The following is a 19,016-nucleotide window of genomic DNA, read 5'->3' on the forward strand; positions in this document are numbered from 1 at the left end:
CAACTCACTTGTGTATTTCCCACATGAATGCATAGTTTGAATGCCACTGGACTGCTGAAGGATCAGTAACACCAAAATATTCAAACAGTGAGGTAGGACAGAAATATTTTGTCTTGCATGTGGGTACATTAGAAAAGAATTCTGCTTCTTTCTGTCATTTTAAAATGACTTTGTAGGTCTGGCTATTAGACTGTCTTTTTCTCCCTATATTTAATTATTAATCATTTGAAAATTATAAAAAACATGGAGCCCGGATTTAGAGCTGCTTCTCAAGCAGGAGTGCAGAATATTTTTAGAACAGTCTACTAAAAATTAAATTTTTGTATCAACCTTTCTCTTAATCTTACTTTCTTTGACAGGTTCGTCTGTTGAGCAAAACATTTTCATACATGCACACATGGAGCAATGATTTCAAAAGAACTAGAGACAGAGAAATATAGAAAGAGAAATACACAGTCAATAGTCTTTTGTCCTTATAGAAGCCTGGTTAAAATGTCCTATATAAGTTATTAAGTAGTAAGGCTCCCTATAAAACATTTTTTTTCCAAATAAAAAGTGTTTGACCTCCTCTAGACGCATTAATTTTTGATGTTTCACTTCTACAAATCTAATTTAATCTCCTAATTACAACTGAGGCCATAAAATTTTGACTGCAGTAGTCTCATCAATCTTTTGTTTTTTAAGAATGTTGTTTGAAAAGCTGAAGAAAAGTGAGCCCAGGTCTTTGACTTCTTGGTATAAATGTGTCTTTGCTTCTAATTGCTGAAATCTGTAATCTGTTCTTAGAAAGGCTTTGGAAAACCAGTTTGTGTTTCTATATGAGAACAGTTATCTCTAAGTGGACAGCCACTGCAAACATCTTACAATTATGTTTGGGTTTAGATGCCTCTCTGAAAAATAAAGTGCATTTGTTGGTTTTCTTAGTTGTTAAAAGAAACCATAACATTAGTTAAATTCTGTGTTCCATAGTTAGACAGATGGAGAATTTTAGGAATACTGTATTAAATGACAGGAATAATGAGCAACTTGGGAGATTTCATTGATGAGATGCTGCATTCCTATTTCAACATAATGGGAGAAGTTACCTTGCTTTTCCTTCTAGGAATCAGTTTGGGTTTGGTTTCTTCATTTCTGAAAAAATGTTGATACTTACATTTTCTTCAAGATAATGATTCCACAGAGGAATTTGCCTCATTATGGTCTAAAAAGAGTTTTCAGATAGCAGTAGCATATTTTCTATTAAAGGTTTGGCAGTGCCACAGAAAGATGTGAGAATTTAGAACATTTACAGTTTTGTACTACTAAGTTTCAATTTAAATTAGCTGGATGGGAAATACACCAGAAACTCCTGACACAGGCTCTCATAATATTTGAACCTAATGCTATATTATACTTTCATAACTCTGGAATTATAATTATGCTCTTCTCCTCTTCAGTTCCCACAGATATGGTAGCTTTACACTGGATCATATTACGGAGGCCTATTACTATCAACAGCTGCCCTCTATATTAAGAAGCAATATAGAAAAAGTATTACTCTGCTCTCTTCTGGAACTATCAGAAAACTGGAGTAGTTCTGGCAGGGTTGTTGGAAGTCTGCCTGCTGAAGTTACAATGATTTCCTTGAGTTAAAGTTCCCCTTCTTCTGATTCAGGAGCCGAAATTCTCCTTATTTGAATTTTTTCTTCTGAGGTTGGGTAGTACCACCAATTTCAATACCCAAATATTGTTGCTAAAGTTGTAGAAGACTGAAAATTCTAGCAGTGAAATCCCAATTGTAGTTTCAGCTCTTACCATAGAAAAATACTTGGATATGTTTGACTTTGAATTATCACTTTTACAGTTACAGTTCCTTTATGGTGAATGTGGCAATTGTAAATAGTACATAAAAAATTGTAAATCAGAACCTTTTCCATAGACTGAAACTGTGTCCTTCTGTCTCTGAAGATTGCAGACAGCAGATCAGACCTGGAAGATTTGCACCTTTATGCAACTCCGCGGGAGCAGCGGTTTCGTAGGTTTGCCAGTCTGGAATTTGAAGGACAGCTGTACATGACTCCCCACGACTTCATCCAGGCTGTTACCAGTGATGAACCCAAACGTAAGCAGGAGCTTTGTGACGCTAGAACTGCTGGGGAAAATGTCTGTGGTGCATGGTTTTTTCCCATTTGCTTTTGATTCCTACTTCTGTTTCTGGTTGTAGAAGAAAGCTGCTGCATCTTCAGAATTTTAATTGTGTCCAAGTGCATGCAAAGAGTGTCCTGATTGTTACTAGATTGTAAACATCTGTATGCTAGTTAAACATTCTTGTCTTAAAGGTTGCAAACAGCTCAATAGTCATGAAAGATGGCAAGCTAATTTCTGCCATTTGCACTGACACAGTTTCTTTCTGAGCAGGCCTGTATTGCTGTACAACTCGTCCTTCCTCTTTTGTGGAGTTTCTCTGTAAGCAGGCAACATACACATTTTCTAAAAGGCTAAAATATGATATAACTGCATCATATTTAGAAATATGATAAATAACACGCTAAATAACGTGCTTTGAGTCGGAGTTATAGTCCCCCAGGGGATCAACTTTCTACACTTAAACATTGCCAGTGTTAGTACTATGTGTTAATTATTGTAAAATTAACTATCAACTTTAGGTCATTTGTTGTAAAATCTTTGCTTTAATTATCAAAGAGTGACTAAATAGTAAGGTGATCCCTTTTTGCTCTAGTTTGATTTCCTGGCCCTCAGGCTTGCCGTGCATTGGTAGCAGCACAGAATTTCTGGAGAATGGGAATATCTTTGCTCAGGTGTGACATGTATAATCACCCACCTTAAGTTTTCTTAAAATTCTTTGCAGATGTTGGATTTTTCCCTTTTGTTCTGTTAACAGTAACCAAACAAGAGTAAAGAATTCAGTCATGGCACATCAGTGATCAAAACTTCTGTAACTTTTGAATAAAGATATAATCTCATTGTAACAGTGAAGACAGAAGATAGAGCTTAGATGGTGAAAACTTGCAAAACTTTGAAACTCTTACCAGAAAGCAATTTTTTTTTTGCTTTGCAGTTAAAAGAGAGGAAGCAGATTGCTTATCACACAAGTTAATACAAATACATATCAGCACTTTTTATCTATTTCCTCTGCTCACAACTTCAATTCTTCCCTTTTTTGTTAGTGTGGAGTTGGGTTTCACTGTGTATGGTCATGAAACATTTGTGCTATATGTGCTGGACATCATTAAAACGTTTTGGTTTAACTCTGTTTTATGACAGTTTGATTGGCTAGACCACACTATATGTATGGTTTGCTATTAATATTTTTTCATGCTGATGAATTTTCTGCTTCCTCCTCTCACAAAGCAAGTATTTAGATTTTAAAAACAAAACCAAACCAAAAATCATTAAGCTCATAAGGACATTCTGTGTGTCTCATGGAAAAGGAGGAGATCTGGAGTTGCACAGTCAGGCACCCTTCTGAATTCAGTGTAGCAAACATTGTTTCTATCAAAATCCTTTCTGTTCATCCAGTTCACCTCTGAGACCAAAAGCAAAATTAACCTGGGTGTCTTTTAGGTTTTGTGGTATCAGAGATTACATGGCTGACATAACTATTTTAAAGGATTACAGTTAAGTAGAAGTAGATCACTTCATTCTAGTGCAGGTCATGTTGTCTGGGAAATTGAGACAGAAGGCTGATAAATAGGAAGTAATAGCTGAAATAGATGACCCACAGATTGCCACATCCAGCTTCTCATCTCTGACTATGGTAATTTTAACCTTTGTACTGCAGCATTGCCAAAGTGCCATTTGTCTTCTTGGGCACGTCAATTTTCTGTCTTGCTCTGTTGAAAGTAGTACTTTTAAGGAAGGATTTTTTCTAATGATGCATTCTAAACATTTTATTTTTTACTTTTGGGATCGTTTTATAAATAACTTGCAAGTTCTATATGATTGGGTCCATTCAGGCTGATGTACTGGACCATCTATATTTTGCATAATAAAAAAAGAATATATACCTGGGGTTTTTATGAATGAAGACTAGAAAGGTCTTGAGTTTTGTCAAAAAGCAAAAATTCCCTTTGAAGTATAATAATAGAATCTCTTTATGTCTGCTTTATGGAAAAGCTAATAATGTTAAGCCTGAATGATATTTGTGATGGAGTGAGTGTGTCTATTGTGATTGGTTTACTTTGGAAATCATGTAAACCCTACAAAAGTCAAGAGAGTGTTCACTTCCTTTTTTTGATTAAACACTAATTAATATGGTAAGAGTGTGTTTTCTTTTATAAAATGTAACTTTTTACTCCAGGCATTCATTGCAAAAAAAATTAACTTGTTATTATGACTTGCTGTCATTCACTTGTTTCCGCCTTTATGGTGCAGGCTTTCATTTGGGAACATACATTATTTTTAAGAGTCATTATAATCTGAATATATGTTAATTATTGAGAAAGCAAATTAAGAGAAGATGAAATATATTTTTTCCCCTTTGTGCTAACTATAGTAAATTTAGCTTGATGCTGAGCTGTAAGAAAAATCTGTTAGCTCATGCTACGATGTTGCATGATATAACTTCACCATAGTTAGAGTGAAATTTGTCAACAGCCTTGGTGTAAACCTTTACCAAGATATAAAATTAAAATTTCAGTCAATTTCTAACCATGAATTGATGGAAGACCATAGTAGGTAGCTTGTGTATTGTTTTAATTATTTAATGGTGCATGAAGTTCATTATGAGTAAAGGATTTCTAATAACAAAGCGTCTTTTGCTCTTCAAAAAGAAGCTATTACCTACCAAAATTTGTTACGGAGTTGACCACATAAAATGCTAATTTCTGGACCTTTGTGAATTCTAATATTCACAATGCCTTATCATAACATTGAATCTGTAAAAATATTTGTCTTGAGAATGTGGTGATGAGCCTTAAGTTTTGAATTCTTGAATGGTTATGGACAACTCTTGTTCAGTTACAGCTACCAAAGAACTGAGCCTGACAGAGGCTGGAAAAGGAATGCGAGATAGTAGGAAGGGATGAAGGGTGTCTTAGCACTTGGTGTAGTTTCAAAGGCTTTTTTTCTGTATTTGCCTTAAAAGGTATCAGTGAAGCATGAATCGTAATCCAGGTCTCCTTACAATTTGCATTTTTATACTACTGCTGCTAAATAATAATTTCAGAATATTGTTACCAGGGGTTAGCATGAATGCCCTCTGTTTCCTGTTAAATGTTTTAAATCCTTAAAATATATCCATATTTTGGAGGTTGAAGGTCTTTTCCTTCATTGAAGCAGAGTTGGATTAATAACTACATCTGAATTGGTTCTTTAAAGTTAGGACTTTAGGTATGTATTAAGCTAAAGGGTTTTTTAATAACATAAAGACAATTACGCTCATAAAGTAAGGAAAATAATTCTTTGTGTAGAAAACACAGTATAGATGTAGCCCAATTTTTATAACACGACATTGGCATAATTAAATTCCTGTGCATTCATAACAATTTCTTTTTTTTGCAGATGCTAAAAAGTGGCGATCACTGTCAAAGCAGGTGAGCAATAATTCCTGTGTGGTCTTATAACCATACATTTTGGTAGTTGAATTTTTTGATGTAAATGTAGAGGCACAGGAAACTTTAATTCCTTAATTTTTGTCCCTTCAGCCTCAGGTGAATCCAGAATTTCAAATACTTTAGCTGCGGTGCCTGTTTTGGTGAATTTACTGATTTAATCATCTGTCAGTTTCTCCCTCAGTCTATACCTGACTGCATTTCTTAGTGTCTAGATGTAATAGGTGTATCCAAATCTGCCTGAAATATTTATGCCACTCTCTCCCTTTTGTGGTGTTCAAGGGCCTCTTTTTTTTTTTTTTTTTTTTTTTCATTTGTATAAGTTCAAAAGGCCCCTGTCTGTTTCCCTGCATTTTAAGTAAAGTACATTATATTCACGGGTGAAGTTTTCTTTAGTTCAGGTCAAGTGTTTTAAAAGAACAGTTGCTCAGATTTTGTATGAAAACCTTACTGAAATCCAGGGGGACTTATCCTTGGCTTCAGTCAATATGAGCAGTGGTGAGTTATTTCAGCCACAAATACATTGCATGTCTCTCTCCAGCTCAGCAAAAACTTAGCATTCATGCAGATGGGTAATTCTTGCAATAATCATGTGTGCAAAAATTTATGGAGTGCTTGAGTACTTCCAAAATCATCGTGGTAACTGAAGTTCAATTAACTGGTAGATTTGTATGCAGTTCCTTGTCTTTTATATTGATATACTAGAATTAAATCATTATCTAATAACTACTTAATTAAATACTGAAATATATGCTTTTAAATTTCTTAAAACTTATTTTTTAGGAACTGAATCAGATCCTTATGGAGACACCACCAGTTTGGAAAGGATCATCCAAACTTTTCCGTAATCTTAATGAGAAAGGTGAAGAATTTATTTTCCTGAACCAAATTACCATGCTATTAACTTTTTTTGTGATGATATACTTTAATCTGAGTCCAATTTTCAAAAATAAAGAAATTGCATTCTACAATTTACAACATGGAAAAGTTCCATGTAATCTCTACAGTGTTTTAATGATGCCAGCTTCCAACTAACCTCTTTAAGTGATTGGGGATTGTGAGTTTGTTAAGCTGATGTTTGAATATTTCAGGTTCAATTTGTTGCCATGAATGATATCTGGACTATAGACAGACTATTCCAGTAAAGAAACAATATCTCTTTACTTCTTTTCAATAGGTTCAATAATGTGATTATTTCTAAAGACAGTAGTGCTGTCTTATATCACTGGAAAAGCATTTTGTACACAACACAAAGAGACAGTTTCAGAAATGTTATGTATTCCTTTAAATTCTGCAGATGAGGGCTTTGATAGCTTTTAAAACTCACGCTATTTGTAAGTGAAGAGCCAAGGGTCACTTCCAGTCTCCTCTGTTGTATTTTTTTCTTTCTTAATAAGGTCTAACCCTTCACAACAAAAAAACCATAGGGAAATAAAACAATGATGGTTTACAGACATTTAAAAGCTATTTATAATAAATAATCTACATATTTCCTTGCTTATATTCAGAGTGGCAAAGGTGTGGTGGTGCATTTGAAATATTTTCAAAAGCAGACACAACTACTTGCTATAAAAGGGCACTTTATGGGTGTTTAAAATAAGCACACCAGCAACAGAATTCCAATCAAAGGTAGACATGTAATTGGTTAATATAACTCAAATGCAGCTCAGATTTATTCAAGGAGTAAGTAGTGTGGACACTGCTCTCAAAGGAGGCTCTCTATTGCATGGAGACACTCTTTTTTCCTGAGTCTACAGCCAACACTCACAGAGAGGCAGAAATTGGCACATCTTTGCATTGTATTTCAGTGTACTTCTTTGCTCTAGGCTGCTTTCTATATAGTTGACTTTTGAAATATTAATTGCATAAATATATTAATTGCAGCATACAGCTGACTTTTGAAATATTAATTGCATAAAAATTCAACCTCAGAATCTGTTATATCAGTACATTATCAGTTAAAAATGTATCTAGATGTTGCTTATTAACTCTGTAATAAAATGTCTGCAACATGAATAGTCTTGATTCAACAGTATCTTATTCCAGTTTTCTGCCAGTGGAGTCCTGCAGAAGTTGATGGAATTGATAGGACTCAAACTGTCAAAATAGGATGGTAAAATTAGTATTAGACTTTAGTACTTGAATGTCTTTTCAGCATGTTTTATGAAAAAGTGAATTCTATTGCCCAGTTTTATAAAAGTATAAGAAAATATGATGGGTCTTATGACTGATAGTTTAAATTGGTTAAAGAAATGGTAATAGAATTCAGGTCTCTGTGGTTATAATGTAGTCTCTGATGTCATCTTTATTGTTTCTTAACAATTTTTTTTTAACATGCACAAACAAAGCAATTAGCAAAATACTATGTCCATTTATTTTGCCGTGGATTTATGTAATTCAGCTGAGGCACTCTGATTTATGCCCACTGACCTTAAGTTTTTATTATGTTTTTCCCTTGAGTGCCTTCCTTCTCTTCTTTCTGATCCTAGTGTAAGTTTTTCTTTCCCTTCAATCATCATTTCAGAGCCTCTCTCCCATAACACTCAGAGCAATCAACCAGAACTATCTGTCTGCCAGTACAAAAAAAAGGAGAGAAGGCTTTCAGGGCTGTTTCTATTGCTTTCTTCATACCTGTGATGGACTACTTGACAATTGCACATTCTTCCTGTTTTACAGCAAGGAAGGTGCCAGCAAAAAACAAAAAAAAATATATATTTACATTTATTGACTGGCTATTAAACAATGTTTTCCATCAGTGAATGAGAACCTTTGAGGTATCTGATTTCTTGATAGGTGCTTGTCCAAACAGATTCAAGCAGGCCTTTGAAAACTTAATTTCTGCAGGCTACTGTATAAAATAGAGAAGATAAAGCATAGAGCATGTGTTACTTAAATGCCTATATTTAATCATTACTAATCTTCAATAATGTGTAAATTGAGGAGAGGTGTAGGTGGTATTAAAAAATCATAGTAGTTTTCCTAACTATATCTACTAGCAGTAATAAAATACTGGTTCTGAAGACTTAAATTTGCTCTTGGATCAAAAGATGGGATGTGAAGTATAATGGAAGTAAAATCTACATGAATGATACATTGCTTTTAGTTTTAATTGTACAAGTTTTTCAGTGCAAAAAAATCAGCTGACTGCTTATCTAGTTTGTCACGTTTTCAGTTAAGTCAGATTTTAAAATAAGATATTTAAACATCCAAAGATGTGGCTGTTTTTGGAAAAACTTTTGCACCTGACTTGGACTGAAATCAAGGAGACAGCCAGCAACTTTTGAAAATCCTAGCTGATAGACATCTTTACTCTCAGGCATCTAAATACTTCTTTTTTCACTCTTTTGAAATAATCTGAGATTGTGGACTGACTTAACACTTCTGGTTTTGGAGGACCGACAAAACCAATTTGCTAGAAACCAGGAACAAGCTTCCCTAGTTCAGCCTCAAAGGTCATTGGAGCTAAGGGCTCTTGGCAGAGCTGCAAGCTGTTTTCTGTTCTTGTTGAGCTAAGAGATGCTTCTCTTCATTGCTGCTCTGGACATTCTGCAAGGTTGTCTCCTTACCCCTTACTCCAGAGAAAGGCACAAGTACAACTTATGGTACAAGACATACTCTTTGGGTATTGACTTCAGCTCTAATTTAAATTTTGCCTTAATCACTTCTGAAGAGGAAAGGAAGTGCCATTCCACAGTGTGGTTCCCTTTTGTAATCTTGCAAAAAGAAAAAAAACTATGAGATCAAGTTTTCAGTTAATATAGCACATGCATTTAAAAAGCACTTAATAAAGACCTGTATTCAAATGGTGTGATCAGGAGGAAGCATGTTGAGAATCTTCTCAAAGTGAATGTTTTCATGCTGTTAAAGAGTATTATCATGAATTACTGGTGGGGTTTTTGGAAAGAAAATTGAATAAATCATTTATATTACCTTTTAAGAGTCTATCCAGATTCTCTTTAATGAGCCATGCTCCACTGAATGTCAATTTACTTGCCATGTTTAATGTACTCTTCCCCTAAAATACAAACCCAAACAAAAAGCCCCAAGCCATAGATGAATATTGTAGACCAATAATTTCTTGACCAAAAATAGTTACATGCATACAAGTATGAATGTACAAATATGCACGTGTACAAAAAATTATCCTTATATATATAGATTTAATATTTTCAAGTTTAGCATATGAAGGCAAGATGAAATTAACATGGCTTATTTTTATTTTTTTTTTTTTTGTCTTCAGGTGTGATATCTTACACAGAATATTTATTCCTCTTATGTATTTTAACAAGTAAGTATAAAAGATTCCTTACAATTTCAAAGCTCTGAATGTGTTGTTGTGTGTTAAATTACACTTCCCATCCCTGCATATAGAAAAACTACACTGTGCATCTCTATGTCCCTCTGAACCTCTTTTGCCTTCTGGAACCTTGTGTTATGCGTTATTTAAATGCATTATTATCCAGAATACCTTTTAGTGGCTGTTGATGAAGCTGTGCCATAAGCTCCAGCTAAACCCCAGTTAAGACCTTAAATTTATTTCCTTGTTTGAAATTCTTACAAAATTTGTAGCTAAATTTCCTGAATTAATACAGGGAGAACAGGAAGATACACATTGTTGCTGGTTTGTTTCATCAATTAGTGCATAATGGGCAAAATCAAAGAGTCAGTGGTAAAATATAAAGTATTTATTCCAGAAACACTAACAAAATTGAAAAATTATTCTTTTATCTCCCATAAAATTGAATTAAAATAACCTAAACTAATCTTGATACAGACTTTCTAAATGTTGTAACAGGTGTTTTCTGGGAAGAAGCAAAGAATTTAACTTGTCTTTCATTTACATGTAATTAAATAATTTCTATTGGATTCATTAGTGGGGTTTTTTTGGAGATGAACTGGATTCCTATTATGAATCAGAGCTGGAACTTGACCCTGAACCCTTAGTATCTTCCACTAAGGCATCACTTCCATAATTTCTTTGTTATCTGAATTAACTTTTGGCCATAATTCATTCATAGTACAAATCAGTGGGTATCCCCAAAATGTTGCCTAAAGGCTTTACTTAGAGTTACCTTCAAAGTCACCACGTTTCAGAAATAAATTCTGACCTGATCTCAAATTTCAATGGCTCTAAGCATGTAAACAAGAAAATGTTGAGTGTCTTCCAGCATAACATTTACTTTGACCAGAAGTTGTGTCCTGTACCTTTTTTCAAAATCTCTTAAAGTGTCTTTTAGAACATTGTGTTTTCATAGAAAATTTATTTTCTACATATTTCTGTTTGCAATATAAAATGGACTCTATCCATGAACTAACACTCTTTTATATTATTCTTGAATATTTCATGTTCTATTTCTACTTTTGTGAGCATGCCTTCTGTTTGAATAAAATGGGTTGTACTGTTTTACAGATGTTATGATTTGCATTTAGTATGTACACAAACATCCTGATTTAAATTAGTTGAGGTTCTGGCTTTTATGAAGGAACACCAAATAATTTCTTAGAGTATTATACTTGCTTTCTTTCCAAGAAAATAAATAATAGAATGTTTGGCATTTATTTGGCAGAGCCACATGCAGGTTTTCGAATTGCTTTCAACATGTTCGATACTGATGGCAATGAAATGGTGGACAAAAAGGAATTCTTAGTGGTATGTATGTTTGCAGTTTTTGATGTAATCTTGAAACTAATGTGATGATGTCAATAGTTGTGAGATTATAATCTACTATTCTTCACTGAATGTAGTTATTTGCCTGATTTAGTATAAAGAGTTCTTAAAATGTGAACTGAAAATAGAAGCTCCTTCTTAGAGTGCACAGGAGTCTTGTATATAATTATTTTTGAAGCTTAATTCTAGTTTTTATTCTGTATCTTCTAATTGCTACTGTAGTCATAGATAGGCTATTAAAGTAATAGAAATGTTTTAATGGTTAGCAGAGTTATTTAATTGCTCTAATGATCACCTCACTTTGCTGTTCATTCTGCTGATAATCACAAGTGACCCAAAAATATTGACTGACCTAATGTGACACCATCATCTGTTTTGGACAAGATCTGTAATGAAATGAAACATACTGTACATTTATCTAATTTAGCCCCGAAATCCATATGCTGAAGCAATTTGCTAAGGTGGGGTTCAGTGACGTTTTTTTACAGAGAATATTCCTGAAGGGGAAACTGACTTTGACCTGAATGATTTCCATGTGCTTTGGAACACATGGCAGGAGACCTAGAACTTGGCAGGAGTTTGGTTGCATCCAAGGTTTTGTTACATTACTAATTTGAATGAAAGTATTTTTCAGATTAGAGCTTTACTCTGTTTATGGCTTGGAAAAAGCAGTTCTGTAAATCCATCTTATTTGAGCAGAGTTTGTTTTTTTCAGGTTAGAAATGTAAACAGTTTTAAAAAGCCCAGACTTCAAAAGAAAAATTCACAAGTTGGTGAGATTTGAGAATGAAGAATAATTTGGCACTTGAGGGAAAATCTTTGAAAATTCTAAATTGTCCACTCGATATTCATTTTTATAGTGATAAATTTTCAATATTAAATTCAATAATAATTTAAATTAAAATTTCAATACTTCATAAATTTTCAGGTAATAAGATACACCAAGTTCAGGAGAATGATCTTGCAGTAACAAGGGCTATTTTAGATTTATGTTCATTTAATTTATTTTCTGATTTCAAAAGAAATGGGAGGAATAATTAATGCCATTCTAAATAAATGATCATTAAAAAAAAAGGAAATGCAGAAAATTGACCACTCAAAGTCAGGGCTTCTGAGTTTACGATAACTGTGTGGCTTTATGGTAAAAATGTGCACCATAAACCAGAGATCTCTAAATTGTTGGTGTCCATTGGCAGCAGCTGTCTGAGATTACACTGAAGCACTCAGTTATGGTGAATATATGTTTTGACATTTCTTTAGAAATTAAAATTAAAATTTTATGGTATAGGGAAGCTTTCTGAAGACTAAACAAGGCCTTAATTTTCTACTGAACAAGTACAGATGATTAATGCAATACAACATTTATAAGAATTGAATCAGATGTTGGAAAAATATATTTGTGCAAAAGACATACATTTTATCTCCACACATTTTTGTGTAGTTGATCTTTTGAAGAAATACAATGAGTACACATGAGAAAAAGCCCAGTGCCATATTGAAAAAGATGGAACAAAATACCAAGGGTGAAACAGACACATGGAATGTATTTAAGTGTTTGGCCCCAATTTATTTAAAATAAAGACACCCTAGTTTCCTGTGTGAGGTTTCTTAATTGATTCAAATAAACTATGCTAACCTTAAGAAAATAGAAATATGGAGAAAACTCTCCTTAACATGCTGAACTTAAATTCCAAATCTTTTTTGGAAGGTGACACCACTTGCAAATTGTGGCATACTCAACTTTTTTTGTACTCTGTTATTAAATGTACACATCCTTGTAAGGGCTAATTCTTCATAAGCATCTTCTCCAGTTGGAGGAAAACCAGCAATCATTGGATTAATTAACAAAAGGAAGAAATAGAGGAAGAAGAAGAAAAAGCAAGCATCTTTCATGATTCAGTGTAACAGAATGTGGTGGATAGACTGACAAGTTTGTTCTGATAGAAAACGAGCTTCCATTACAACAGCTAAATGGGAGAAAATTGAAGTAAGAGGCTTTGTCTTTCAGAAACTGATGATAAAACTGAAATAAAATAAGCATATAAAGGGGGAAACAAGGGCAATATTATAACTAATATTTCTTTCTAACTATGCCTTTATAGTCCTCTTCACATCCTGCTATGTATTTGTTCTCTGTCATGATCCCTGACTAGTTTCTCCTTATTTTTGTTAGCAGACTTGGTGGATAAAAGAAAGAAAGTAGAATTTTTAAACATTAGGTATACTGTCACCTACTCATTGTAGGGGATTATTGTATTTAACAAATTTGTATGGCTCAAACTTGAGTGCAACTCTGCTTCATTAGATGTTGGTGATCCTTCAAAAATTAAATCGGAACCCTTAAGTCAGAATATGAGATCTGAAGTGAAAAAGAATAGATAGGTAGATAGAATTTTGTGTAATGAAAGTATATATGAAAATAGAATTTGATTCAGTGATACTGCAGCTATTATAGAACTGGCCCCAGAACATACACTTGGCATCTTTACCCACCTTGCTTGAATGTAATGCATCATATCCTGTGTGCCTGAAAGGAGACTGTTCAAAAGTTGGCATATGAACTACTCCAACATTTGCAAAATATTTATCCGTCAGTTACAAGCAGCTATTGCAAAAGAGACTTTGAAGAGCTTTGTTTGGGGATCACATGTTATATGATTCTTGAGGAGACAGCGTGTGTAGTGAAGAGTTGAAAAAGGCCTTATTTTTCTGATAACAGCTGTATTGTTTTTGTAAACTAATTTCATGGTGTTTGTGCTTTCCTCTTTGCTTATGTCATAGGGGTGAGGTCAGGGAACAGAAGGATTGTGTTGCCTTGTTACTGGAGATCTTGGTTTTGCTGCCTTCAGCAGTCAATCTCGTTATCCTGTTTCAAACAATGTTCCTATGAAAGTACTCCTAGGCCCTTTTTGCATTCACTTTTTTTCAGTCACTGGTATCCTATAGCACTCTTTCTGAACAAAAGATCCATTTCCAGAAGTTTAGCAAGGCTTTAATAATGCATGCAACAGAATCCTACTTCTTTTGCCTTCTGTGGCAGGGGAAGTACATTCAAGGATGCCTTGCTTTTACTGATCTTTTTTGGTTTTTCAATTACTGCCACTCTTCTCTCCTGCTTGATGGCTTGTCATTTCACTTTTCACAAGGGATTTTCTTTCTGTTTCTCTCTGTTCATTTAACTTTTTTCTTTGCATTGTTCTGGGTTGCAAACTCTGTAGTACTCTATCCTATCAAGATTCTTCCCTTGTTGGCATAAGTTGTAGTAACTTGCACCTGTAGGTTTGCAAAAAAAAAAATTGAAAAAATGTACCAAGGTCTGTAAATTTATCCCATATTTAAAAATAGGTATTGTAATGCAAAAAATATTCTGGTCTGTATTTGCCTGATAGGAGATTCCAGAACTCAGTGGTCAATTTTGGTAATTCATAAAATGTTGTTTATAAATGTGTTTGCTAATTAATCACTAAACATTGAATTCTTTCATTTCAATGTTGCCATACCCCTGCAATAAATCTTGCTGATCTCTTTGCCTTCTCTGAAATAAAGATATCCTGAAATTTAGTTTGGAAATTTTTCTTGCAAAATGTATCACACACACTTTTTGTTTCACATTTCAATCCCTGTGGAGCTCTGTGTACATGCCTTTACATTATGAGGTTTTACCAGACTTATGGTAGGTAAAATTGCTCCTTTGAGAGAACTGCCACAATTGTGTCTGTATGCCAAGGTGTTTGGTTCTGAAAATACCATATTCTAGGTTGGGCAAGTTTCTTAGATCAGGGTTTATTCCTTTTCCAGCCCAGTTAGAGGATAACAAATGCTACATGAGACAGTATGATATTTTCACATGGATTTTTTTTAAAAGCTGAAGGTCCAGTAGAGACCTAGATAGTATCACAGTTAATACTTTATTGCTAAACACTGTGAGACCTTTTTCTAATGGTTTGGGAACATTAATTGGTATTACTATAAATAAAAATACCTAAATAAAACAGATACTTGCAGAAAGATAAGTACAACCCATTTCTTGCTCTGAAGACTTTACAAAAATAAATATGCTTAAGAATCTGTATGTTTGAAATCTTGTATTTGAGGTTTTCTCAGAAGTCATGTTTAAAGCTCTTCATGTTGAGATAGTTGTGAGAGGGGTATTTTACAAGACCTGAAGGTATTCTTTGAACAGACTTGAAACGAAAGGGTACTTGATAAATTACTCTTGAGTAGTAGTTTGTTGCTGCTGAAGGGGAATGTTTCACCCCCACCAGGTGTTTCTACCCCTCCCTTGTGCCAGCAGGAGTAAGAACTGATCAGGTTGGAAACTAATGTGAAAAAAAGATTGATCCAGCTGACTACATAACCACAGAGACATTAATTAGAACCTGACACGAAAGGATGTGCCTGGAGGTGGTGAAAAGGGTGGAACTTCCCCTTTTTATATTGGCCAGATTGGCTAAATAGGACATTCTTGGTATTGTGCTCGCAAGTAGAATTGTTACCCTTACTTTGTGGAAAAAAATATTTCCTTTTCCCCTTTCTGTGTGGTGGTTTAAGTCACAGAAGGGACGTGAAGGCATGAGTATGAGCAATAAAGCATCACGAGACTCTGATATTTCAGTAAAGAACTGCATTTTAATACTGTTTGTAATGTTCCTTATGATGAAGGATATTGTTATGTATGTGAAAACAGGCTGAACACTAAATGTGAACAAAATGGTTTGGTTTTTAGCTCCAAGAAATCTTCAGGAAAAAAAATGAGAAGAGAGAAAAAAGAGGAGATGAAGAAAAACGTGCAATGCTGGTAAGTAAAATCCAAAAAGTTGCATCTGGTAGTTTTTTAACTGTAGTTACTGGAAAAAAAGAGTAAGTGGTTTATAGGAACTAAAAATTAGTGTTTAAATACTATAGTAGATGTTATGACAGTAGAATTGATTCCATTTGGAGCTTGGAAATCTAGGGGAAAGTGAGCAGTAATGAGCCAGTGTTACTGTCTCTAACCGTGAGAGATCTCAGGGGGAAGACCAAGGTGCACACTTGCTTTCAGAACTAACTGAAGCTGTCCATGTAGACCTTCTGATCCTGGTGCTTGTTATCCACACAGTAGTTTTAAAATAGATTATGAAATGTTACAACTGAACTTAGATTTTATATTCAAATTTAAATTCTTACTAAATAATTATTCCGACCAATGCAAAATATATTAATCTGAATAATTTTTTGTGGAATATTGGGTACCCACATAATGTCAAATTTGCATTTTGTGCAAACAAATAAAAAGGTAAGTCAGAAAGAAATGAGTCTGTGGTGGTTTGTCTGAGGGATGGCAGCAGCAACAGGTGCTTCTTTTACTGTTGGAAAGTAAATATCAGGGACAAATCTCTGCCAAGCAGAGAGCAGAAAAAAAAAAAAAACCAAACCTATGTTCCTTTGCAATTTGCATGTTTATGGAAAAAATTCCTTATTATAAGAAATATTTAGACATATCAGCACAGCTTCTCAGTGTCCATTATACTTTTGTCAACATCAATGCTCAGCCTCAGTTCTTTGTCCCTGAAACCACAGGAGGTATGATTTTCAAATATTATTACTTTTTAAACCTTCCCTGAGAAAAAAAGGACTTTTTTCTTCCCACCCAGAGAGACCTATCCTGCTCTGCTTTTCAAAACTGTAGGTCTGTTGTTGAATCTCTCAGAGACTATTTATTTTGAACAAAGGAAACTTATACCTAAAGGAGGAGCTTTTGGAGAATGTAAAGATGACAAAATGGCACATAAGCCCTGAGCGTAATCTCTAAAAACCTGCACTTCTCTTTTGAAAATTTGAAGAGTAAGACTGAAAAAAACATTTTTTTCTTCACTGTCACATTAAAAACAAATAAACAAACAAAAATAATAATATGTATAAAGTAAAGGTTTGCTTGTCTTAACCTATTCTGTTGTCTTTTTTCCCCCTTCTTTTGTCTTCACTCTGACATGTGATACTTGGCTTGGCCCATTTTTGCTGTATGTCAGCGTCTTCAACTTTATGGATATCATACTCCTACTAACAGTGTATGTACTCTAATTATTTTCAATTGATGCAGTCTTCACCAGTGAGATGAAATATTATGCTATAAGAAAGTCTATTGTATTTATCTTTTTCATTAAGTAAATTATTTCTGCTAATCAGTAAAAGTGTAAGGAATCTTGACTTGCGTAAAAGATTGCTGCATGCATGCTGAACAGGCAAGCCTATCAGGAGGAAAGGTTGCTCTCTATGAAATGGACGAAACAGTATTTTTAAGGGAAAGTACAAATACATTTCAATAAGCTGTAGACATATTTTTAATTAATGTGTGAAATTAAGTCATCCTGCATGAGTCATTTGATCCATCTCTTTCTTTCATTTTGTGTAGTGTGAATAATTAGTCAGTTGAATCCTTCACCTCTTTATTGCCCCCCAAAAAGAAACCTGAAGAGAGCTTTCCTATTTTTATGCTTCACCTACAGAACAAATACATAAGAACTTTCAGTGCTGAACTAGGAAGGGATTCCATGTATTACTTAGGTGACAGTAAGCTTCTTTATAATAATTTTTGAGGGCTGAAAAAGAGAAGCAGAAAGAGATCTTCTGATGTTTTTAATGTCTTCATCATGATCTGATTAATTTCTGGAACGTGGCAGAAGTAAAACAGTTTTTAAAAAACAGACAAATTTTATGTTTAAATAGAAGAATTCATCTTGTTGGGGCATTATTGCGATACTCCAAGTGAGGGGATCCTATGCAGGAGAATTAGATGAATTGTGAAATTCCAATTTTAAATTTGTTTTCTTATATAATTATTCATAGAAATGCACAGATTTATTTCTTGTGAAATTGGCACCTACAATTGGAGCAATATGCAGGAAGGAAGTCTGTTGAATTAAAATGTGCAGTTGACATGATATGCATACTGCAATGATGTGAGAAAAAATGAAGTAGAATATGCAAGGCCTTATGATTCAACAGATTTCAGATCAGGCTTTACTGCAGCAAAACTTGCTGGACAGTGATTGCCATATTCCCATGCTTTCTCCTGTTTCAAACTGAAACCAAGCTAGTTAGGTATTCTACTTATGTAATTTTCAGATTCAGTAAAAAAATAATCTTCTAGACTGAGCCATGTCAAGCCCTTTATCAAGATAATGCCCAGGTGTGTGCCGTATCTTTTGCCCTCCTACTACCTGAATGGAGATCTCCATGCAAAGGAGACCCAGGTGTATAGGAATTCAGTAAATCCCTCATCTCCAAAAAATAGAACCCCAGATATTTTTTGGGGTTCTGTTTCTTCTACTGAAACAAGAAGTGTAGCAGTCTTTTGTTTTCCTGGATGTCCTGAGGAGTTGAAGATACCCAGGTTCCAAGGAGATGCAACCCTGAAATGTCTGGGATAGTCCAACATGCTGCCTCATGCACGAGGCCCTTCTCCTCAGTTCATCTGACAAATCAGTTCTATTTTTTTAAAATGTGTTGAGGTCCATAGGCCATAAAAAGCATATGGTGATGTTTTAAATGAGTTAAATATTTTGGTATTTTCATTTGCGTAGGTTAATTCAAGTCATGTTCTGGTGCATACTGCATTTGTGTCTGAGACTGCTTTGGCATGTACTGCATGAGTGCTTTCACTGGCCAAATGCCAACCAGAACATGATAACTGTGATGTGATGCATGTAATGGAAATGAAATGTGCACAGCCAGAAGTACTAATTCAATTGACTAAAGTAACTCCATTAAGAGAACAAATTCAGTGAATACTTAAAATAGATAATTGTAGAACTGTG

General features: G+C 34.3%; 1 protein-coding gene across 5 annotated transcripts in view; it reads left to right on the forward strand.

Moving 5' to 3' along the window:
* The window catches only part of MICU3 (mitochondrial calcium uptake family member 3), a 51,117-nt gene that overhangs the window by 10,468 nt on the left and 21,633 nt on the right, over positions 1-19,016 (forward strand). For all 5 annotated transcript variants that reach the window (XM_058023993.1, XM_058023997.1, XM_058023994.1 and 2 more), the window contains exons 2-8: positions 1,948-2,101; positions 5,503-5,534; positions 6,336-6,414; positions 9,793-9,840; positions 11,120-11,202; positions 15,947-16,018; positions 17,229-17,267. In XM_058023993.1, the coding sequence (XP_057879976.1) occupies positions 1,948-2,101; positions 5,503-5,534; positions 6,336-6,414; positions 9,793-9,840; positions 11,120-11,202; positions 15,947-16,018; positions 17,229-17,267 (507 nt within the window). The remainder of the gene's footprint in view (positions 1-1,947; positions 2,102-5,502; positions 5,535-6,335; positions 6,415-9,792; positions 9,841-11,119; positions 11,203-15,946; positions 16,019-17,228; positions 17,268-19,016) is intronic.

Source organism: Melospiza georgiana, chromosome 5 (assembly GCF_028018845.1).
Source record: "Melospiza georgiana isolate bMelGeo1 chromosome 5, bMelGeo1.pri, whole genome shotgun sequence".
Classification (NCBI taxonomy): Eukaryota; Metazoa; Chordata; class Aves; order Passeriformes; family Passerellidae; genus Melospiza; species Melospiza georgiana.